The sequence below is a fragment of the Aegilops tauschii genome, chromosome 1, assembly GCF_002575655.3.
Source record: "Aegilops tauschii subsp. strangulata cultivar AL8/78 chromosome 1, Aet v6.0, whole genome shotgun sequence".
Classification (NCBI taxonomy): Eukaryota; Viridiplantae; Streptophyta; class Magnoliopsida; order Poales; family Poaceae; genus Aegilops; species Aegilops tauschii.
The window spans coordinates 23,871,428-23,895,115 of NC_053035.3; the positions used below are offsets into that span (position 1 = coordinate 23,871,428).

Sequence of the window (23,688 nt, forward strand, 5' to 3'; positions counted from 1 at the left end):
TTGTACAGTTTTTTTATACATGATTAACATTTTTTCAAACATATATTATGATGTCATGTTTCATACACATTCTACAGTTTACGTATACACCAGGAATATTTTTGATATACACGTTTAACCTTCCAAATACATGATTAACGTATTTGAAAAATCATATTTTTATGTCTTTTTTCATACACATTAAACATTCTTTCCATACATCAGGAACATTTTTTTGTATATTTGTTTAACATTTTTTCACATGCATATTTAATGTTTTTTAAAGATATACTCCCTCCGTCACATAATTTAGGCGCGTCTTTGACACTACGATAGTGTAAAAAACGCTCTTATATTATAGGACGGAGGGAGTAGTTTTTATGTCTGCTTTTTTCCATACTTTTTTTGTGTACATGCGAGGGCCCAAGCCGGGCGGGGGTGGCCGTGCTCGCAGCCCCATGAAATTAAAGCACATTCATGGCCAAGCACCTACATGGGAGCACCTACACGGGAGGAGGCAAGTCGAGGCGGTGAGCCTAGTGTTAGGAGGGCCGGGCGGGGGCGGCGATGGGAGCCAGAGCGCTTCGTCCAGCGGCGGTCGGCTTGTTGGGAAAGATGAAGAAAAGAGAAAGAAGATTCACAGTATGGTTTTACGGGATCTGTTCGCGCGGACCTTCGCGATACCAGAAAATCGTTTTCGGGGTAATGACAATGTATTTTCCAGTTTCAATTTTTCTGGGGTCCGCTAGAGATGCCCTAAGGCTAAGCATGTCAACTAAAACATTTTTTAGGGCAATTTATGTTGGCACGATGATGACAAATTTAGTTAGGAACCATGCTAATTTCATGGCAAAAAGATAATGTGAGGTTGATTTGACATGATTATCAAATCAACTTGTCATTCTCGGCAAACATAAAATGCCAATAAAAACATCCGATTTGCCATGGTAAAAAAACTGATGTAAGATTTGTAGTTGAGTCCTTTTTAATAGCTCTACACCGTCGATGCTAGGTTTTTTTCAAGACTAAGCACGACACAGGTCGGAGGAGACTTGCTCCATACCCAACAAGAGTGCAAAGATACATCTTGCTTATATCGAGTATAGTGTCCGATCTCGCCTGTAGGATTTTCTTGTGTGATCAATGGTCCAACGCAAATTTGTTTTTGTTCCTGGGTTTCGACCGAGACACTTGTGGTTTTGTTTGGTCGTTGCACTCCTTTTGGCTCATTTTTGTAGTCTTTTTCCTGGTTTTGTCTTCTTTGTTCTTTTTGGTTTTCTTTGTTTCTTCACTCGTTCTCTCGGGTTTTCTGTTTTCTTTGTTTTTGCGCCGGGTTTTCATTTATTTCTCGGGTTTCACTAGGTTTCATTTGTTTTACTTTTCACATACACAATTAGTATTTTTTCAAATTTGTTCACAAAGTGATTTTTGTAGTAGATATGTTTAGAATACTTTGAAATATAATTAAAAACACTAATTACAAATATGAAAAAGGGAACGTAGAAGACCCGTTGTCCGCACTAGGCCGGCCCATTCTGGCGCATGCCTGAGGCGAGGCGTGGTGCTGTCAAGAGCAAACCTCCTAAGAGCATCTACAACCGGACTTCCCATTTTGACTGGCCGGACGACACGGTAGTAGTTTTCAAATGTCTTTTTTTTTCTGTTCTCTTTGGTTTTCTTTGTTTCTTCACTCAATTTCTCTAGTTTTTCTGTTTTCTTGTTTCTTCATCATTTTTTGTTTTTTTTGTTTTTCATCCGTATTCTTCGTTTCTTTCTTGGTTTTCACCAGTATTGTTTACCTTTGTTTTCTTTCTAGTTTCTTGTATAGGTTTTTCTTTAACACATGTAACTCCTTTCCAGTACACAGTATACATTTTGGGTGTACACATGAATCATTATTTTGATACAAGTTGAATTTCTTCCATATATTTTTTGTGTATACGAGGAATATTTTTATATACACGTTTAACATTTTTACATATGCATAACTAACCTAATTTCATATATATGTTTTGATGTTTTGTTATTCATACACAGTATACAATTTTCAATACACGTTTAATATTTTCAAGTATGCATGTAAGGAGATTTTATTATATATATATATATATATATATATATTTCCAAATATTAGTAAAAGTAAAAATATGAAGCAAAAATGTGAAAAAGGATGAAAAAAAGGAGTGTTGAAGACTTGTGGTCCACGCTGGGCCGACCCATTCTGGCGGCTGCCTGAGGCGAGACATGCTACTATCAAGAGCAAACCTCCTGTTCTAAAAAAAGGGCAAAACTCCTATGAGGATCTACAACCGGACTCCATATTTTGACGGGCGGGACGGCCTGATTATCGTCTGATTAGTTTTGAAATATCTTTTTTGTTCTCTTTGGTTTACATTGTTTCTTCACCCATTTCTCTGGTATTCTGTTTTCTTTGTTTTTTCACCGGGTTTCTTCTTTATTTCATGATTTTCCTTGGTTTCTAATTTGCTTTGTTTCTTCATCAGTTTTTATGTTAATTTCTTGGTTTTCACCAGTACTTTTTTACTTCATTTTTCTTACTTGTTTCTTGTGTAGGCTTATTTTAACACATGTCTATGTTTTCTAGTGCACAATATACATTCCCAGTGTACAAACGAAATATAATTTTGATACATGTTTTTTCCAAATAGACGATGTACTTTTTTTAATATGGTTTTGAACACTTTTATGATTACATGATCAATCTTTCTAAAAATACGAAATGAACATTTTATAAATCAATAAACATTTCTTTTAACTATGCATTATTTAAACCTTCTACAAACATGCAAGAAAAATCATGGGCATTTTTCTAAAACATGTGAATATTTCTTTATAATGCCACATCATTTTTTAAACCTACACAATCATTTTTTTACATTGTATAAATGTTTTTTGTGTATAATTTTTTAATACATGATTAATATTTTTTCAAACATATATTTTGATGTCATGTTTCATACACATTCTACATTTTATGTATACACCAGGAATATTTTTTATATACACGTTTAACCTTCCAAATACATGACTGCATTTTTGAAAATCATATTTTTTATATCTTTTTTTTTCATACACATTATACATTCTTTCCCTACATTAGGAACACTTTTTGTATATTCATTTAACATTTTTCATGACATGTTTAATATTTTTTAAACATATAGTTTTTATGTCTGCTTTTTTCCATACATTTTTTGTGTTTACGTGGAACATTTTTTATATACACAATTAACCGTTTTTCAAGTACTCCCTCTGTAAACTAATATAAGAGTGTTTAGATCACTAAAGTAGCAATCTAAACGCTCTTATATTAGTTTACGGAGGGAGTACATGATTAACATATTTTCATATATATGTTTTGATGTCTACTTTTTAATACACATTGTACAATTTTGTATACATTAGAAACATATTATCTATACATGTTTTAATTTTTTTGAATGTGTGATTATTATTTTTCAAATTTGTACGTAAATTTATTTTGTAATAGATATATTCAGAATATTTCGAAATATAGAGGAATTAAAGAGGTAAAAAAAGTGTAAAAGGATGAAAAAAGAGCGTTGAAGATTGCCGGTCCGTGCTGGTTCGGCCTCCTATTCTGGCGGATGGGTTGGCGAGACGTGCTACTGTTAAGAGCAAACCTCTTAAGCGCATCTGCAGCCGAACTTCCTATTTTGACCAGGCGGACAACTCGGTCAGTATCTAGTTAGCTTTTTCCGACCCAACCGACCTCCTCAAACGACCCCTATACATCTGGGCTGACCGGTACCCTTCATATGTAGCTCATATATGGTGGATTGGACAAGACCGCAATCAGCCCAACCCACACCGGCCCACACGAACCCCACCCAATCCATACTAAAAACTTCCACCCGGACCAAACCTTACCTCTCTCACTCTCCGCTCCCCGTCGATTCCACTCCCCTCCCACCCCCCTCCTCTCCCAATGTCGTGCGCCGGCAGCGGCAGTGGTGAGTCCGATAGCGAGGATGCCCCCATCGACTGGGACGCCCTCGTCCATGAGGCGAAGGTGGACGAAGATGAGGAGTTAGCCCTCCGCATCATGTTGCGGCGACAATGGGTGGACTGTTGTCAAGAGCGGCGACGAACCGAGGTTTGTAACGATGAGGGGCAAAGGGTTCGATTTGGAGCATACTAGGAGAGTGCAAAATCCAAAGAAATCTGAAGGTGGGCCCAGATATGAGAATGGAGGGGGGAAACCAATATGTGCTATATTCTATACACTCCATCCATTCAAATGAATAATGTGCACACATATTCCAAAATTAAATCTTGACCATAATTTATACTCCCTCCCTTCCTAAATATAAGTCTTTTTAGACATTTCAAATGGACTACAATATACGGATGTATGTAGACATATTTTAAAGTGTAGATTCACTCATTTTGATTTGTATGTAGTCACTTGTTGAAATCTCTAGAAAAATTTATATTTAGGAACGGAGGGAGCACCAAACAAATGTCTAGAAAAAAATTATATTTGGGAACGGAGGGAGCACCAAACAAATGTTGGCTATATGAGACAAAAATTATAACTCGTATTCCAAAAAAGTTTCAATGGTACGTACTCCCTTCGTCCAAAAATACTTGTCATCAAAATAGATTAAAAAACATGTATCTAGAACTAAAATACATCTATATACATCCCCTTTTATCCATTTTGATGACAAGTATTTCCGGACGGAGGGAGTACAATGTTTGAAGTCACAAAAAGTTATCGTTCTAATTTACGGTCAAAGTTGAATTTTGAGATGTGTGCACATGTTATTCATTGAAATGGAGGGAATATAATTGTCACTCAAACATGTGCTATTTTATCCGAGGCAAAGAAATGATCAAAACGCAGAGGAAAAGATGTTTCATCAAGCTCTTAAACAGCGTACACCCTTTTTGCTAAAATACGTAACGTAATCGCCAGGAGAGAGAGCATTCTTAAACAGCGAACACCCTTTTTTCCTCCACCCAGACGGCCACACCTCTGCTGGTGCCGGGGGAGCCAACACCAACACCAAGAAGCGGCGGGCGGAGAGGGGAGAGGAGAGGAGAGGGGAGCGCTAGCGGCGGAAATGGCGGCGCCGCCGCCCAAGGCCTGGAAGGCGGAGTACGCCAAGTCCGGGCGGTCCTCCTGCAAGTCCTGCAAGTCCCCCATTGCCAAGGACGCGCTCCGCCTCGGCAAGATGGTCCAGGCCACCCAGTTCGACGGCTTCATGCCCGTGCGTAACACCGCCTCCCTCCTCCCCACCCCCTTCCTCCCCGCCGTTCCCGCCCTCCCCGCCGTGAATCCCTATTCGCTCCGCGGGCGGATCTATCTTTGACCGACCTCTCAAGGCCCCGCGGGGGTAGGGTTTTGGGGCGGTTTAGCGTTCTTCTTATTTTACTGGTGTCAGGGGCTCCCGATTGGATTCGGATGAATCCAATCCGACGGCGGCTTCGTGTGCGGCATGCACTGAGTCGATCTGACGGGCGGTGTTCGTCTTGATTTCTGACCTCGGCTTGTTCTTGATGGGGATTTGGCGTGCTCTGTCTGTCTGACTGACTGACCAACCCCTTTGTAATGCGGAGCCTGTGATGATTGGAACACAATACACCCTTCGCAATGCGGGGCTCGAAATGCAATTCTGTATGCTTCGATTTCAGCACTGGGTGCCCGCCGCCCCCGTTATCTGTCGATTTGCATTATCTTTTTTTGCTCGTATCATTGCTGAAAAGAACTCCTGAAACAACTATTGGTCTGACATGTAAAATGCAGGCTTTGAATCTTACGCCTGTGATTAATTTGATATATGTTTCTGTTTATGTTATATGCCTTTCTGCATCACCAGCCGTAGGCTGCTCTAGTTTCATATGTCGTGAGGTAACCATTAACTGTTTAATTGTTAATTTAAAGCGAAGAAGTCCATCTAAACTGCATAATAATTTGGTACAACATCAGCATGGTGCCCTTTGCAATGTGTCTAAAGTAGTAAAATCCAGTGACAGGTTAGATAATAGTTTGGACATCATATTTTGTAAGATATGTCTGGACATGATACCGTGCTTGTTTGGACTTTGAACCATTTTATGATACAAGTGCGATAAACATAGCTTATAAGCCATTTCACTTTTATACGGTTCCCATTAGCATTTTTAACTGTCAGGCAACTGCAGTTCTCATCTATTCATTACTGCTCTTCGTAGTACTAGTGGGTTCTTAACTGTTGTGATTCTATATCTGTTTGCTTTGGTTTGGCTCATGTGGACACTCTTAACTGTTTCACTGGGAGAACGCTATATTATGTAGGGAAATTAAGGCGACTCTTGGTTATTTCCTGGTTCTAAAAGTCACATTATCTGATCATTTTTTCTAACATGGATAGCTTGCTTAGCATTATGTTTTCCTTATTATTCAGAGGGTTATGGATGGGTACAGTATCTATGTCTCAATGATGTTCTGATAGACTCTGTGTTTTTCTGGAATTTTATGTCTAGCATTTGGTTGGTGATTGGTCGGTTTTTCAAGAGGCAGAGGAAAATACGATGCCTTGTGCCAACTTATATCACCAATGCAGTTTTGCTAATTTACACATCTATTTATAATTTATATTTCCATGTTTTCTCTTTTCCAGATGTGGAACCATGCCAAATGCATCCTCAACAAGAAAAACCAGATAAAATCGTATGTAACTATGTCTCTTACTCATCAACTGGATTTTAGGCTAAAGTATTCAGCCTGTTAGTTTATCCGACTCTTGTATCTGAGTATAAACCATGGAAAATTTAACTCTACTCTTAACTTCTGACCAGTGTTGATGATGTTGAAGGAATAGATGCACTTAGGTGGGATGACCAAGAGAAGATAAGAAACTATGCTGCAAATTCCTCGACTACTTCAACTGCAACTGCAACTGCAAGTTCCACAGCTGCTATTTCTGACAAATGTGCTATTGAGGTTGCTCAATCTGCCCGTGCTTCCTGTAGACGGTGCAGTGAAAAGATTGCAAAAGGCACTGTACGTATTTGTTGACCAATTGTTTTCGCACATTTCTTTTTGTTGTGAATATAACTTTATTAGTCTCGCGTGAATCCAGGAATTTATACTTACTAGTTCTTGTGTATAAAATGTTTATGGTCCTAAACAGAGTCCTCCTTATGGTCAATAATCTTAATGTGTTGTTCTTATTTCTCACTTACTAGTTACTGTATATAGAGACATGAGTTTCACATTCTTGAATAAATCTTAATGCAATTGCACACAACTGTCACATAATTATAGTACTACCATATTTCTAGTTCTAGTTCTAGTTCTAATCACCTGACACCTATTGGGGGATATGTCGTAGTCTCCCAAACCTAAACTTGTTCTTGATTTTTTGAACTCAGAGATTAGAACTGTTCTATATATGGCTTTGAAACACATGAACATGGCACATTGTTTCTCTGTCGAAAAAGAACATGGCACATTGTTTTCTGCACCATATCTATGACCAAGTCAGACTGCAGATCAGGTTGCAGATAATGCCCAAGCTTTTATTATTCTGCTGTGTTGGAATCTGGAATAACTGTAATATCCTGTAAAGGCAGCAACATGGTATCCAGTTATGTAAAAATTCTCTGCTACTAGCATGCTAGGTCACCTGCAAAATAAGTTCCGAAAAGCAGGAATTGGTAAAGCAAATGGTTGTGTTGATTTATATTCTTTTTCGTACATGGGATTCCTGATTTTGTGCTAGATTGATTGATGAATGATATGCATTTCTTTGATTTCTAGAGTCCAAATCAAAAGATTCTATGGTCAAGAAGTACATGTTTGATTTGTAATCTTTCATTTAGCTCACCAAGTATAAAGAGATACTAACATTTAATACCAGTGGTAGGGTAAATTATGCTGTGAAATTATGTTATTTGTCTTGACTCTTAAATTGTGTCTGTAACAGTTTGCTATGTTGATTAGGTTCGTGTTTCATCTAAACTTGACGGTCAAGGTTGGTATCATGTTAGTTGTTTCTTGGAAATGTCCCCAACTGCAAGTGTTGAGAAATTCCCAGGCTGGGAGACCTTGTCGCACGATGATAGAGGAGCTATTATTGATGTTGTTAAGAAAGGTGCTGCCAGCAAACGTAAGCATGGAGATCATAGTTTTTCGTCCCTTTTTTTAACATAACTTGATAATCTGACTTGTTGTATTTGTAATGGTCATCAAGAAGAAACAACTTCGAAGGGCTCCAAGCGCAAGATTGGTGACATTGATATGCGTAACTCCAAAGCTCCGAACTTAGATGGAAGTACATCTGAAGGTGCTGCACGAAGCAAAGGAAAACTTGTTGTACCATGTGAGCCAAATTCTAGTTCTGCTGATCTGCACCAAAAGCTTAAAGAGCAGAGTGACACACTTTGGAAGTTAAAGGATGAACTCAAAAAGCATGTTTCAACTGCTGAGCTGAGGGATATGCTTGAAGTTAATGAGCAAGATCCATCTGGACCAGAGCGGGATCTATTGGAACGATGGTAATGTTTTTTTGCTATTTTTCTTTTCTTGATGGATTTTCATCTAATCGCAAATTATTTTACTTGTTGTCATGTGCTAAACTCAGTAAGGTTCAGAGACTGGGATAGGGCACTTGCCTCTGGCCATAACTTGGGCAAGGGGTTAGGTTCATGCCTATGCCATACAAGCAGTTCTTTGTGTTGTTAGAATAAGTTAGAATTATAACTATATATATGACACTTAGTGCTTGTAGAGGAAGTGGAAACTTGTACAAGCGGATCTTTTTGCTAGTGATGATTTTTGTGCTTGTTTTCTGGATCCCAAATCCTGGTGCTGACCTGCTGGTACCAGGAATCTGATGGGGCTTGTTTTCAAGATATTAGGTGCTATTTTGAAGGAACTTATGGTCAAATACTATTTAGAGGTAAAGGGGAATAACATTTCTGCTTTAGAATAGGGAAGAAAAACACTTAAACCAAATTTGGTAGGAAGCAAGATGGCGTTCTATTGGTTATTATTCTACTGGTTGGGTCATAGGCTATTTACCAAAGCAGAAGAGTCGAACCTCACTTGCTTTAGTTGTTTTTTATGTGCTAATAAGCTCTGTCTGCTCCTGGCTGGCTACCTTAATATTTTGGATCATGGCTATCTTAATGCTTGACAAACCATCTCTTTAGATTCCCTGCCTGGAGTACTAATGATTTTAGTTTCCACTCAAATTTGTACTCCGTTCCCAGTAAAATATGAGTCATGTGTCATAAAACTTATACAGTTGGAAACTTTTCCGAATACAAATTGAATGCTGTAATTTTTGTGGCACACAACCCATGTTACATTGGTCAAATTGATGGTCAAACTTGAGGGGGAATTGGATACATTTAACTATAACAACTATTTTTGAGTGAAATGCAACATGAGGTCAGATGGTCACCCACCTACACCCAACATGATTATATAGCCAAACCAGCACAATCATGTGGCTAACTGTTGATTATGTGTTATAGATGTGGACATCCATTACTTGTCTAATGCTAAGTATTACAACTATTGAACCAATATTATACGTTGTATAAAGCAATTCTAATTGATCAACAAAATTAAGTTCAATAATTATGGGGTTTAATTGACCTCAAAAGCCACATTAAGTTTTAAGTCAGACTTCTCCATATTTGACCAAGTTTATAGAAAATGTGCGTATACCTACAACATCAAATATATGTAGTATGAAAATATATTTTATGACGAATTTAATAAAGCTAATTTGATGTTGTAGATGTTGATATATTTCTCTGTAGACCTGGTCAAACTTAAAGAAGTTAGACTTGGGACAAAGCTAGAACTTCAATTAATTTGGAATGGAGGAAGTAGCTTTTAGTGGAGCTGAAGAGCTCTGAAACTAGGCCTGGTATCCTGCTGAAGTATTGTTGAATTTTGACTACACCGACTTGCCAGCCTGTGGCATTGCTCTTTCTGTCGTACTTCACAGTATTCAGATGCTTCACTCTTTATAATGTCTCATGGTTCTATTTTTTGTAACATTTTTGTTCTCTTGCAGTGCTGATGGGATGCTGTTTGGAGCGCTGGGCACTTGCCCAGTCTGTAATAGCTGCCTATACTATTATGGTGGTCACTATCAGTGCAATGGCCATGTTTCAGAGTGGTCCAAATGTACCTACATGACAACAGAACCTGTACGCATGAAGAAAAAATGGAAAATTCCTGATGAAATAAAGAATGATTATCTTACAAAGGTAGGGCATCTTGGAGCTTCTCAAGCTCAAGTATTTACTTTTCGTGTTAGAGAGGAGCGTCTTGTAGCTAATGTGGGATTCATCCAAGGACCAAAAGAACCATATATTTAGGTAAATAATTAAGTGCTTCCCAGAGCTAGATATTATTTTTGGAGGGGAAATTATGCATTATTGGGAACATTGTGCTCCATGGTTAGAACTTCTAAGGGCACCCAATGGTTGGACCCTCCCGCCCAACCATGTCCCAGGCTCATTTAGTTCCCAAGCCCGCCTTCTGTTTTCTCAGAAAAAAACAAACTAGAAACTCCTGTGATCAAATTAACAGTAGGCACCACTCACTAACAGAAAATAACTGCATCTTCATTTTCTGCAGTTGAAGGTTAATAAACATGTTTGTCTTGCAGTGGTTCAAGTCTCAAAAGGTTAAGAAACCAGAGCGAGTTCTTCCCCCAATGTCACCTCAGAAGTCTGTAGGTCAATCACCTCAGCAGTCTCTCGTCGGTGAAGCATTGGATAACTTGAGAGTTTGTATAGTAGGACAATCTAAAGATACTGTAAGTAATCTTCATTAATTTTTTTGTACGCTATATTTTTAGGTTATTTTTCTGTTTTGCTTGCTGTTTGGTTACATCCTATGTAAAATGTCTATTAGTTTAAAGTGGGTGCAAAATTAATTGCGTGAATCTCTAGTCTTTGTTGAGTTGCATCTATATGCAAGTATGCATCCTTGCTGAAGTGGTATGCATCATGATTGCTTCAGTAAATTTGTGTCAAGGGATACTTAGGCTCATTTTGTTGTCACTGAATATGCTATGTATGCTGTGCCTAATTTATAATCTTTTGTGGAAAAGTAGCCTCCAAAATAGGCAGAGGCTGGTTAGCCAAAAGATTAAATGGGCATAAGTAACAGAGCCTTACTATATTGTACCAGAGAATCAGTTTATGCACACACTGCATGGTTTGTCTATGAAAAAACTGAAAACGTGGAAAGTACTACCTCTGATCCAAAATGTAAGTCCTTTAAGCATTTTTACCAATCAAACATTTCTAGATTTTACTATCTAGAGGAGAAGAACTACTAGCATCCAAAACATCAGATCAGTTTTACTAGATTTATCATGAAATATACTTTTATAGTCCATGACTATTTTTTATTTGAGGTACAAATCTGCAAGAAATTGATCTTCAATGTATCATTGAAGAACGTGTCAGTGTCCTAAAAGGCTTACATTTTGGATTGGAGGGAGTACTCAGTACCCAACTGACCTCTGGTATTTTGAAGTAGTTTTCTGATAGTTTTTGAGCTGTTAGTTCTCTTGAATGGACTAATGTCTTGAAAGACACAGATAGCTGTGTGTCAATTGTTTCTTTATGTTTCTCAACAATTTCTCCAATTTACATTATATTTGATATTCGTCGGAATATGGACAGTTAGCTTGTTAGACCATCTCTAATCCTGCATCGAGTCAAAGAGAAAAAAGGCAAGGCTTTGAATCTATGAGCCTTTTCCTCCAATGTATAATAAAGAGAAGGAATAAATTGATGCCTGCTTTGTTCTTCCTTGGATTTGCTGCAAGAGAAAAAAAGGCAAGGCTTTGAATCTATGAGCCTTTTCCTCCAATGTATAATAAAGAGAAGGAATAAATTGATGCCTGCTTTGTTCTTCCTTGGATTTGCTGCAACTTCAAGCATCAGTCCCTTTGAATCGCTTTCTGCAGTGTATCGATCCAGCTCTATACTTCCTCCAAATCACTTTTCTGCAACACTGGTCTTAGAATGTAACATGAGCAAAAGGAGCAAGGTGTTGAATTCATGTAAAATCATTTCTTGTCAGATTCTAGGGTCGAATTGCCTCATGTGATCTGGCTCCTTTATTTCACATCAGATGGATACTATAGGTCGTATATCTAGTTGCATGTGACACCCAGTTTTTTTTCTCTTTTTTTTATTTGTTGTAGTTAGTTAATTTATTGCTTGTTTCAAATGCTCTTTACAAGTTCTATATTTAATTAACGAGCTGAACTCTTGTAGGATGAGTTGAAGCAGAAGCTTAAACTTGCTGGTGCCCACTTCAGTCCCAGGGTTACCAAAGGTTTTTCTTTGCATATATGAACTTTTACAATTGGATTTGTATAGCATTGGAACCTAGATTTCCTTGTGCAACATATATGGATAACTGAGGTAATTGTTTTATGGAGTAGGGATAAAGGGAAGAGGCTATCTTATGGCTATTCTTATGTCAATATGGATTGGTGCCCCGTTGGCTTATACCACCCTTAGATCCAACTATCTCATGTTTTGAGATTCTTATATTTTCACCATCTTCACTGTAGCACACCCTCATGTCATACCATAATGAAGACACTTCTGTAGTGAGGCCTCGGTTTGACTACCACTTAATTGATAGTTCATATTCAGTCCCTAGCATGCACAGAATAGTTTATCACAGAGTGCAATGCTGCATTGTGCAGAGAAATAAAATATGCGACCCTCAGCATGAGCCCATGGTCTGGGTTCGACTACCATTTAATCTTCAGTTTATTTTCAATATCTGGTAGTGCATAATACGAGCTGAGTACAGATTGGTTCATCACGGAGGGTACAATGCTGTATTTTGTATAGACATAAAATACATGAACCTCAAAGCACGATGTTATTGCACTATGCTTATGTTTACCTGCATTGCAGATATTAATTGTGTAGTTTCATGTGGTGGGCTTGATAACGAGAGTGCTGAAGTCAGGAAAGCTAGGTCTCACATTTTACCCTATCCATTGTTTTTCAATCATAATTTGGCATGTTCTTTTTGCTCTAATGCTGAGGTTGGAATATCATGTTATATATATGAATTTGTTTGCAGGAGGCAGAAGATACCAATCGTCAGAGAAGATTACCTTGGAGAATGCATTAGAAAAAACAGGGTGCTTCCATTTGATTTATACAAAGTAGCGACTACCTTGGAGGAGTCATCAAAAGGCAGCACGGTCACTGTTAAAGTTAAGGGCCGAAGTGCTGTTCATGAGGCTTCCGGTCTGCAAGATACGGGCCATATTCTGGAAAATGGCAAAAGCATTTACAATACAACCTTAAACATTTCTGACATGACACAAGGTGTTAACAGGCAAGGTTTTTGCTCATAATATTTTTTTTGAGGGTTTTGTTGCAAATTTGTGACATACATTTTGAGTTAGGGTGATTGCGAATAGTGCCTACTGGTTAGGGCACTTTTAGACTTCTAATAAATCCCGCAACAAGTTTTTTCTCTCATTTACCCCCTACAAGCTTTCCATTCCAAATATCCTCTTTCGACTGCAGTATCCTTCAATTTTAATGAATTCCACCTGAACTTTAGTGGTTAGGAGAAATATACAATAACCGTGAAGCAACTATCTTATTTGTGTATGTATCCAGGCTATAGGAATTGGAGGTAGTTAATCTATAATGGGTAATAAATCTGAGTTACTATTCACATTTTGTTTTTGTTGTGGTTCCTCGAATTCAATTTGAGTTTATCTAAAACTTAGATGATGGTTTAATACTTTGTACTCCAGACTTTCTTCTCATCCACACAAGGTTTATCATACAGGGGCATTTTAGAATGACCGACTAACTAGCCTGAACAGGCTCAAAATCAGGCCAAAGGGTTGAGGATAATTTCGTCAATGCCTCACAATGGTACGACAATTGCATGTGATTTGTAGTCAAGGGAACATCACCTCAGGTCACCAGGTCGATTTTGACATGATTTACCCCAGGGCCCCTTGTGTGGGTTATATCCCTACTCCTGCCTCAGTTAGTAGTATTATAAGGAAAAAGTGCACAATATTGGTTACAAAAGGGAGATCTCCCGAGTTGGTAGGCAACTCGCCGAGCTACGATAATCAATCTGGGCAATAGGCGCCATAATCACTAGGGTTTGTATGGATCATTGTTCAGGAAATCGGTAACTGGTAGCTGCTCGGTCTTCTTGGGAGTAGAGATTAATCGGTGAATGGGCCTATTAACTGGATTAATCGGTCGGCCATTAATCGATAGATTAAATAGGAACTTGCCAACATATATCTAGTTTTTAACGTATTATAACATACTCTCATGTTCTCAGCTATGTAACATAGCAAAATAGGCTACAGTTTGGTTGAACCCTAGCTATTCAGGAGCGAGAGGGGGATTAGAGGGGTTACAGGTCAAAATTTTGGGCTTTGATTGCCCACAAGTTAATGGGCTAGCAGTGATTAATCGGCCTAACAACTGATTAATCGGTCTGACAGGTCAATTAATCGGCCTGACAAGTTAACGCGGCGAATAGGTGTTATTCGATTCGTCCACCCTATGAGTAGCGATTAACTGGCCCGTTAACTGATTAATCGGATAAATTCTTGAACAGTGGTATGGATATAGATTGCTTGGTCCCTTTCTGGGGTCCTCGGCACCTTTATATAGCTCCTGGATGGCGGTAATCTTCCTTCTCCTTTATATAGCCTCCGTCGTAGACGCGTAGGGAGTTTGGATCGGATACAATTAGAACTTGTGACCACCTCCTACGCAAGGTTTCCTTATCTTCCACCTGTAATATGCACCCTCTAGATTAGTGGTCCTTCACATCGGCTTCCAAGTCCCATACACACCAAAGCCCGTACGGCCCGCTTGTACAGTTTGCACGGCACTGGGATATGGTAAGCTGGCTTACCATCGCCAAAGAGTAGGGTAATAACCAGCTAAACAAAGAAACCATAACAGAATGGCAGGAGGGTTGGGTGCTACCACCTCGGTCATCTTCCTCGTATGAGCTCAGTTCTTGTTAACATTGTCACCATGGAACTTTTATTGATCACCATCATAAATGTCGTCGCATTGCTTTTGCCATCACAGTTGGCGTTGATGTCAGCGTCACGTCTCCAGTTGATCATGCTGAGGGATGGTGGCTGCCGGTGTGATTTGTATTAGGCTCAAAGGGAAATATACAGACTATGTAGCACAGTACACATATGGATACAGGGACACCGGAAAATAGTATTTATCAAACATAGGCTTATCGGGATACTTATTTAGGTATATAGTGAAAAGAACATGCCATGTATAATTGTATATATGTTTTAGAGGAGAGAAGATGAGAGTACTGCATGTTTCCTCCTTCAGTCCTTCTCATTGACGAATGATGTTGATCTCCTCAAGTTAACTCCTCAGTCCTCACACGATGATCTTTGCAACATCAAATACATCATATGCTAGGATGAATGTGGGAGGTGGATGGCTCTTGTCTCCCAGCGGCGTGCAGAAAGACCGGTCTGAGGGGATGTTGGATGTGGCGTGCCGACCGCCAATGAAAAACAAGATCCGGGCTGCCCCCCCCCCCCCCCCCCCCCCCACACACACACACACACACAAAAGATTGGGCCTTACATGGTCTTTCAGTGGAGGGGTTACTTGATCAACTTGCCCCATCTTTGTTTTTATTTTTCTAATACAACTGTAAAAAAAAGGGGACATTTGGCTGCTCTATCCATGTAGAAATTCCCCATTCGAGTCTCCTAAATTAAGTACATGATTGTAATTATGTATATTAATAGTTTCCAGAATCAAAAAACATATGCGCAAGTTTACCTTGATTATGGTTCCTGTTCCTGTCGGAGATTGATCTCCAGGAACATAAACACTATTACATTGGGAAAATAACTAATTCTGCTGTTGCTTCGTTACATAGGTTATTGCTTGCCTTACTTTATCTCTTACAAATTGCTTTTTTGTTTCTGAAGCTACTATATACTTCAGATCATCGAAGAGGATGATGGGAGTGAATGCTATGTATTTCGAAAGTGGGGACGAGTTGGCAGTGAAAAGATTGGTGGAAAGAAATTGGAGGAGATGTCAAAAACTGACGCAATACGTGAATTTAAAAGATTATTTCTGGAAAAGACTGGAAACCCCTGGGAAGCATGGGAACAAAAAACAAATTTTCAGAAGCAGCCTGGGAGATTTTATCCACTTGACATTGTATGTTGTTGGAAAAAAAAGTTTGTTCACATAGTTTTATTTCTCCTTTTTGTGGATTTGAACTGATGATGTGATATACATTATTGTAGGATTACGGAGTAAGGGAAGCACCAAAACGGAAGGACATGAGCAAAATGAAAAGTTCACTTGCACCTCAGGTGCTGGAACTCATGATGATGCTTTTCAATGTTGAAACATATAGGTGTGCCTCAACTTTCTTGTTCAGGGAATTGCTTCCATCCATGTCTTCTTATTATTGAAGTCATTATTCACGTTATTCTGTTCCAGGGCTGCTATGATGGAATTTGAAATCAATATGGCAGAAATGCCCCTTGGGAAATTAAGCAAGGAAAATATCCAGAAAGGTCTATCTTGATCATGAGGAAGCCATTTATTTTTGTTATCATATAATGTTATTATGGTTCGAAGATTCTTAGCTGCATTGCGTGCAGGATTTGAAGCATTAACTGAGATACAGAATCTACTGGATGACACTGGCAATCAAGAACTGGCTCTTAGAGAGAGCTTGATTGTTGCTGCAAGCAATCGTTTCTTCACTCTTATTCCTTCTGTTCATCCACATATTATACGTGATAAGGATCACTTGACAATGAAAGTATGTGCCTGTTGCCTTGCATTTTATTCCTGTCAGTTGGCAAAAGTATCCTATCCCTATTCGCACTTCCTAATTCATGCCAACTTATTCATATGTGGTGGATGTACGAATGTTCAAATTTGCAAAGAATTATCCTATTATAGTGACGTGCAACTAGGGTTCATTGCTATGTAGCTGGAGAATGAGACATTTGCCTTAACACTAAGATGAAATCAGAAGAAGAAAAACATGTTCTTGTTAAATTCTATTCTAACAGAGCCACAAATGAAACAAACTCCTATAGGTGAAAACAAAACTGATCATGGTGCTGCTAGTCATGGTGCAAATTCTCAACGCCTCTCACATTTTGCAAGGATTTATGAGATGTTATAATGCAATACAGACAATTATTTTTATTCTTCACATGTTTCTTGTCATTTGATTATCTTGATTCTTGAGTTTCTTCTCATGTACCCGTTTTTCTTGATTATATGACCTGAGTTATGTTATACCTAGCTGATCTATAGCTTTTGCACAGGCGAAAATGCTTGAAGCTCTTCAGGATATTGAAATTGCTTCTAAACTAGTTGGTTTTGATGGTGACAATGATGAATCTCTTGATGACAAGTACAAGAAACTTCATTGTGACATCACCCCGCTAGCTCATGATAGTGAAGATTACAAGCTGGTCGAGAAATATCTTCTCAACACACATGCTCCTACTCACAAGGTATGCAATTTCTTGTGTATAAAATAATACTTTGTTTGTGTGTAGGTAGAATACAGAAGACTACTGTCTCTTCTCTTCTGTATACATACATGCTGACATGTGCTTTATTTTTCTTTGAAGGACTGGTCATTGGAATTAGAGGAAGTTTATGTGCTTGATCGAGATGGGGAAGGCAACAAGTACTCAAGATATAAAAATAATCTCCATAACAAGATGCTATTATGGCATGGTAAGTAATTATTTTGAACTACACAGAGCATATAGTTTGCGGCAATATTTCGAAGGTAGCTTCTGCCCATGCTGCTTTTCTGCTCTTGGAGTTGGATGGCTAAATCTGGGTTGGAGTGGAAGTTGAGATCCGTGTTACTAAATTGATTAACAAATAGTTTCCAGGCAATCAATGATTCTAAATGCTTTCCCTTATTATTTTGAGCACTTGTATATTGCATATGTTAGGTTACAGGTGTTTAATTTCTTTGCTTGTCTTTCCAGAATTATTTTTTCTTTCCTGCCATCTCATGGCCGTAAAACTCAATTTTTGTAGGCTCAAGGCTGACAAATTTTATTGGAATTCTTAGTCAAGGACTAAGGATAGCACCTCCTGAGGCTCCTGTGACAGGCTATATGGTTTGCTCTTTATTCACTTTATACATTTTATATGCTGGAACTCTGCTAAACTATATGTGGAATTTAATAACATGTTGTTTCTTTCACTTGTTGAAAGTTTGGCAAAGGCCTCTACTTCGCAGATTTAGTAAGCAAGAGTGCACAGTATTGTTATGTGGATAGAAAAAATCCGACCGGCTTGATGCTTCTTTCTGAGGTTGCTCTAGGAGACATGCATGAACTGAAAAAAGCCACGGTGAGTTACAAAATATCTTGGTATTCAAAGGGAAAATTTAATTGCTCATGCTAACTTTTGTCCTTGCACCAGAAGTAACCATGTGTGATTTGATGCTGTGTCAGCTATTTTTTCTAGATTCTTGTAATCAAACTTTCTGAATATGTTTTTGTTACGACGTTCATTGTTTATCAAAATTTCAGCAAAAAAAAAGAAACTCAATGAGATAGTAACTAGGCCGTCCTTGTTCCCCAATGCATTGCACTATTGTCCTTACTGCTCAACATAAAAGCTTTCAGTTTTTTGCATGTTTATTCTGATTTAGCATCTGTACTTGGTACTTATTGTGCAGCCAATGGACAAACCTCCAAGAGGAAAGCATTCGACCAAGGGCTTAGGAAAAACTGTGCCCCTAGAGTCGGAGTTTGTGAAATGGAGGGATGATGTTGTCGTGCCTTGTGGCAAGCCAGTGCCAGCATCTATCAGGGCATCTGAGCTTCTGTACAACGAGTATATAGTCTACAACACAGCCCAGGTTTGTTGAGCCTACTTGCTCTTATGCTACCGCAGTTAGAGGAATTTGCTGCTCATCTTGCATGAAACCTTCTTCTCCTTTGGCAGGTGAAGATGCAGTTCTTGTTGAAGGTCAGATTCCGTCACAAGCGTTGATTGGGAACATAGGAGAGTAGAGTTGGACTGTTAGTTGAAGAATCTTCTTTGGTGTCAGTACTCAGTAGCTAGTCTGCACTGTTGCATATGCAATGGCATCGGTGAACTATTCCGCAGCTTAAGGTAGGTTGTGCCGCTCTCGCGTTTGATCCATTTTGGGAATATGGCATGGGCATCGGGTGTGAGTGGCGCGAGTAACCCCTCGCATTGTTGTCGCCTGTTGATGATGGATGCTCAATCTTTAGGAACTGCTGCTTTTCCTGATGTTTGCTTTGCACATGTCAACTATTGCCGTTCTGCATTATGCTTTGCACGTACTTGTATTTGAATTTAAATCGATGCTGTACTATTAGAGGAAGAGTGCAGCTTTACTGCAGAGTCTTGGTTGTCTGATCGTCGACGGTCTAGAGCGCAGCTTTCCTTCAGAGTCTTGGTCGTCTGATCATCAACGGTCTAGAATGCAGCTTACCGGTCTGGTTATGACAACCACCCTCGGTGCGAGTCTGTCTGAGGGCCCTCGAGTCTAAAATTCAGGCAAGAATTTTCCTTTCTGAACCAAATAAGGATGCTCCCAAGTCTGGAAGGTTGCAACATGGTTGGGCCATGGTGCTAACCAAGTCCTGTTGTTCCCCTCATCACAACCCTTCTGTGTCCTGGACCGACGGCATGGTTTGGTCTTGCATCCTTCTGTGTTGCTTTTTGGCTCCTCGTCTCTATCTCTAGTTCAACCAGAGTCGGATCAGATTCTGCATTCCCCTCTAACCCGCTGAACTATTGTTTGGGTATGCTAGCTCGGAAAACGCATGGATGCTGGCAAACGTCACCGCTCGGGTAGAGATCGCCCTCATCCAACTACCCGCTAGTTGTTTTCATGGACATATCCTGGGATAGAGCTGCTGCTTTGGTATAGAGATTTGTTTAGTTTACTGCCTGCAAGGTCTTCTCACTCTGTTGGTGGTGATGGTCTAACACATTTGGTGAGATTGGGGTTCGATCTACTCTACGTGGAGATTAGATGCAAGTCATTTTGTGGTCACCTTCTGGCTTGCAGGCCATCCCAACAAAAGAAAATCATCTCTACTTGCAAGAACCATGTTTCATCGTGGTTATATGGGTTTGTAAGATGCACTCATCGTTTAGCTCGTCCGCACACAGTGCATCAGTGTCTTCTTTGTTGGTGCCGGCTGGAAACCTCACACATCAAATTCAGCATCCTAGAATAGTAGCCGGTTCGGATGACTTATTCTACCTCTAGACGAATGTAGCTAAGGTTGTTTGGTCAGCATCCTTGCCATACACCGCCTCGCCTTGAGCATCTTCGAGGGTCTGTAGGGAGGTTGTTCAGTTGCTGCCCTGGAGAAGATGAAAGCTTTCTTGGCCGGGGCACCAGTGTATCGATTAGTCTCCTCACGCGCTCCGATTTTGAAGCACCTGAATGTGCGGCTGGGACGCTGACAAGAGCTTGGGTACGGATTAGAGAAAACTACATCGCCAACACATCGATGTTGTTAACCCCCTTGCTTGTTTAATTTGCTAAAGCTCTACTTGGTTGACACAGAGATGAACTCTACCATTCTGTCAGGCTTTTGCCTGTCGCAGGAAGGAATCAGGACTTGATTCTCCTATCTTACTACAACTTAAATTTCCAATGTATCCCATTTCTAAAAGATGTCGTTGTTGAGTTGCTGGAGCCACTCCTAGTATCGGTCATTTTCTTATTGTATAGACTAGTCCATATTGTATGCAATTGTCACTACTGTAGTTTCGAGCATTGCTTATGCTACACGAGGGAGCTAGTGATTTATAGACACGGTGTAAGTGAGACTTCACTGCTTCACCAAACTTGACATGCTTGCCTTATATTTTTTTTCCTTCAAGTGTAGCCATAGTTGTATAAATTAATATCTCTAATCCTCATCCAGTATATGGAGCTTTCACATGGCACAAGTGGGTCCATCTTGGTCATCAAAATATGGTCCATGTGTCTACAAACAAAATTATGATGTCCCCAATCGCTCCTCTCTTCACAAAATAGGTTCTGCTATCAATTGGGTCAAAACGAGAATGATTGACGGTGTCATACACCGGGGGTGGCTCACCATGGGGCCCGGCATCAGGCCTGCCCAAAGGCCCGCAATGCCCGGGGACCGAAAGGAAGTCCTTGGAAGCCCTAAACAGGACGTCGGATACCATCTTACCCTCCAAAGCAAGGGCGGCAGTGACAAGATCACATCTTCCCGCATGTAAGCTCTAGCCTGCACCGTGTCTATAAGGGAGACTAAAGTGGTTGTTTGGATACGGAGAATTAGACGTGGGATTTTGGAAAACTGGTTTTTAGAGGATTTTTAGGAAAACCAGTTTTTGTTAGTTTTTCTGTTACGACGAGTCTATACAATTCCTTGTTTGGGTGGAAAAAGGGCAAAACACGATTACGCACTTGCCTTCCGCTCATCCCAGAGGCCATGGCTCTTCGCTTGTAGCCTTCCTATGCATGTTTCTCTCGTCCTCTTCCTTGCATGCTGCATGCACACATGTATGGCTCTCCTGCTAGCTAGCTTATGATGTGCACGCGGCAGGTCGACGTAGCAGTGGCAGCGACGCCCGTACATGGGCGGGTACACGTCGGTATGAAGCAGGACGCTGTCAACGGTGCTGCCGGCCGCGCCCAAGCTGAGAATGGCAGAGATAACATGGCGAGCTGGACAAGCCGTTGCCGGCCGACGTTGTCTCGGCAGAGGACGAACATCGCGGAGTTCGACGTTGCCGCTGTTACGGCGCCGGCGACGATCACGGGAGCTACCAGCAAGGATGACATTTGGACGCAAAAGTAGACCGCAAAGAATTAATGAATACGTAGACGATGAAGCTGAACCCGCCGATGCATCCAAATAGCCAAATAGACCGTGCGGGGTACTAGCCAACGCGACGGTAGAGAACGCGTTTGTAGAAAAACGACTAATAGTCGTTTTTCTATAAACTGGCTTTTTGAGTTTTTATAAAACTCAGTATTACTTATCCACGGATTAGTTAGATATCCCAAACAAGTTTTTAGGTGGTTGTAACAGAAATCACGTTTTTAGAGAGCTGGTTCTCTACAAACTCTACATCCAAACAAGGGGTATCTCATAGGCATCTACTCCTAAACAGAAACTCCCAATATAAATCTCATACACCATTGTAAACCCCTCGCATGAGGTATCCCTCCATTATGAATAACGAAAGCAAGCCTGATGTAGGGTATTACTCTCCGGACGCCCGAACCTGAGTAACACCCTCATGTGACATCCGATCTGTGACTTCTAGTTGCGCTTGGAACCCTACCAAGGGATCTGATGGTATTTTACACCGTCAATGATCCAATAGCATACTACCTATGTATTATGCGACATGTGTACAATACCAAATAATTTAGGAAAACTGAAAAAAATATGATATAGGTCGACAATTTTAGGTTATGCGTTCATATCCCATGTTTTAACTCGTACATGCACAATGCATTGGCGCCTGCTTTGTTCTTATTGGTAGCAAACCTCATGAAACAAATTAAGCACCATAGTATCTCTCATTCGGATGACTACTCTATCTCTCAAACATGTAGGGCTTATGGTTGTCATCCTTGTCATGCTGCGCCTTGCCTGGAGCACCGCGGGGATTTGCCAGGAGATGTTTTTGGGAGGCTTTTTAGGGCAGGGAGGGTTAATTATAGGCCATCCAACACTAGTAGAAAAGGGGGCTTTTGTCCCGGTTGGTAAGGGCACCGGGACTAAAGGGTCCCCGGTTTTTAAACCGGGACTAAAGGGTCGTTACTAATGCCTCCCCCCTTTAGTCCTGGTTCTTACACGAACCGGCACTAAAGGCCGTCCACGTGGACGCAGACTGGAGCTCCACCTTTAGTCCCGGTTGGTAGGGACTAAAGGAAATTTTATGATATTTTTTTTTGAAATTTTTTTTGCGATTTTTTTTTTAATTTTCAAATTTCTGAATTATTTTAACCTCTAATCTCTAATCACCACCCCTCATCACTGCTCAATTTATCCTCTAATCTCTAATCACCCCTCATCATTCCAAATCATCTAACTTCCCGGACGGTCATCCATCCTCTCACTACTCCAGCCTGAGCACGCTTAACTTCCGGGGTTCTATTCTCCCTCGTTTCCAAGTCTGCACATGTTGTTTTCCTGACAATAGTAAGATGTTAATCCTATTAACCCTCAGGAATTTAGCTTGAGCATGAAGTGACACATTTCACTGTTTGAGTTTGAAACTATTGTTTTAAAAAACAATAATTATTTAGTAACACTAATATTTCTGGAATAATTAGTTTGACCATTGTTTGACCATAGTTTGACCACAATTTGACCAGATTTGACCAAAATTCAAAAAAACTGAAATAATTATTTAGTAACACTAATATTCTAGAATAATTAGTTTGACCATTGTTTGACCACAGTTTGACCATAATTTGAAATTGTTTGAATTTTTTTGCCTCTCCAGATCTTAAAAGCCCCGTATATTTTTTCTGTTAGGTTTTTGAGGATTTTGAAAATGTTTAACGGGGTTCCAACCGGGACTCAAAGCCCATTAGTACCGGTTGGTGGCACCAACCGGGACTAAAGGTCTAAC

The 23,688-nt window shown here is 39.9% G+C and overlaps 1 protein-coding gene across 2 annotated transcripts; it reads left to right on the forward strand.

Annotated features, from left to right (window-relative positions):
* Positions 1 to 4,967: 4,967 nt before the first annotated feature.
* LOC109775779 (poly [ADP-ribose] polymerase 1) lies at positions 4,968 to 19,329 on the forward strand. Of its 2 annotated transcripts, none has more exons than XM_020334476.3 (20): positions 4,968 to 5,237; positions 6,630 to 6,679; positions 6,808 to 7,012; positions 7,955 to 8,120; positions 8,205 to 8,508; positions 10,044 to 10,239; positions 10,644 to 10,793; positions 12,271 to 12,331; positions 12,928 to 12,991; positions 13,100 to 13,360; positions 15,993 to 16,230; positions 16,320 to 16,432; positions 16,519 to 16,595; positions 16,683 to 16,846; positions 17,364 to 17,555; positions 17,676 to 17,784; positions 18,100 to 18,182; positions 18,280 to 18,417; positions 18,749 to 18,931; positions 19,018 to 19,329. In XM_020334476.3, the coding sequence occupies exons 1-20, from the start codon at positions 5,091 to 5,093 to the stop codon at positions 19,063 to 19,065; spliced, it is 2,949 nt and encodes a 982-aa protein (XP_020190065.1). In that variant the 5' UTR covers positions 4,968 to 5,090; the 3' UTR covers positions 19,066 to 19,329. The 2 variants fall into 2 exon arrangements, with proteins under 2 accessions (XP_020190065.1, XP_020190066.1); XM_020334477.3 differs by having other exon boundaries at positions 8,208 to 8,508.
* The last annotated feature ends 4,359 nt before the right edge of the window (positions 19,330 to 23,688 follow it).

Coding starts and splice junctions, on each gene's coding strand:
- LOC109775779 (XM_020334476.3), top strand. CDS start 5,091: ATGGCGGCGCCGCCGCCCAAGGCCTGGAAGGCGGAGTACGCCAAGTCC. Junction 16,596..16,682: donor CAAGGAAAATATCCAGAAAG/GTCTATCTTGAT, acceptor CATTGCGTGCAG/GATTTGAAGCATTAACTGAG. Junction 16,847..17,363: donor AGGATCACTTGACAATGAAA/GTATGTGCCTGT, acceptor GCTTTTGCACAG/GCGAAAATGCTTGAAGCTCT.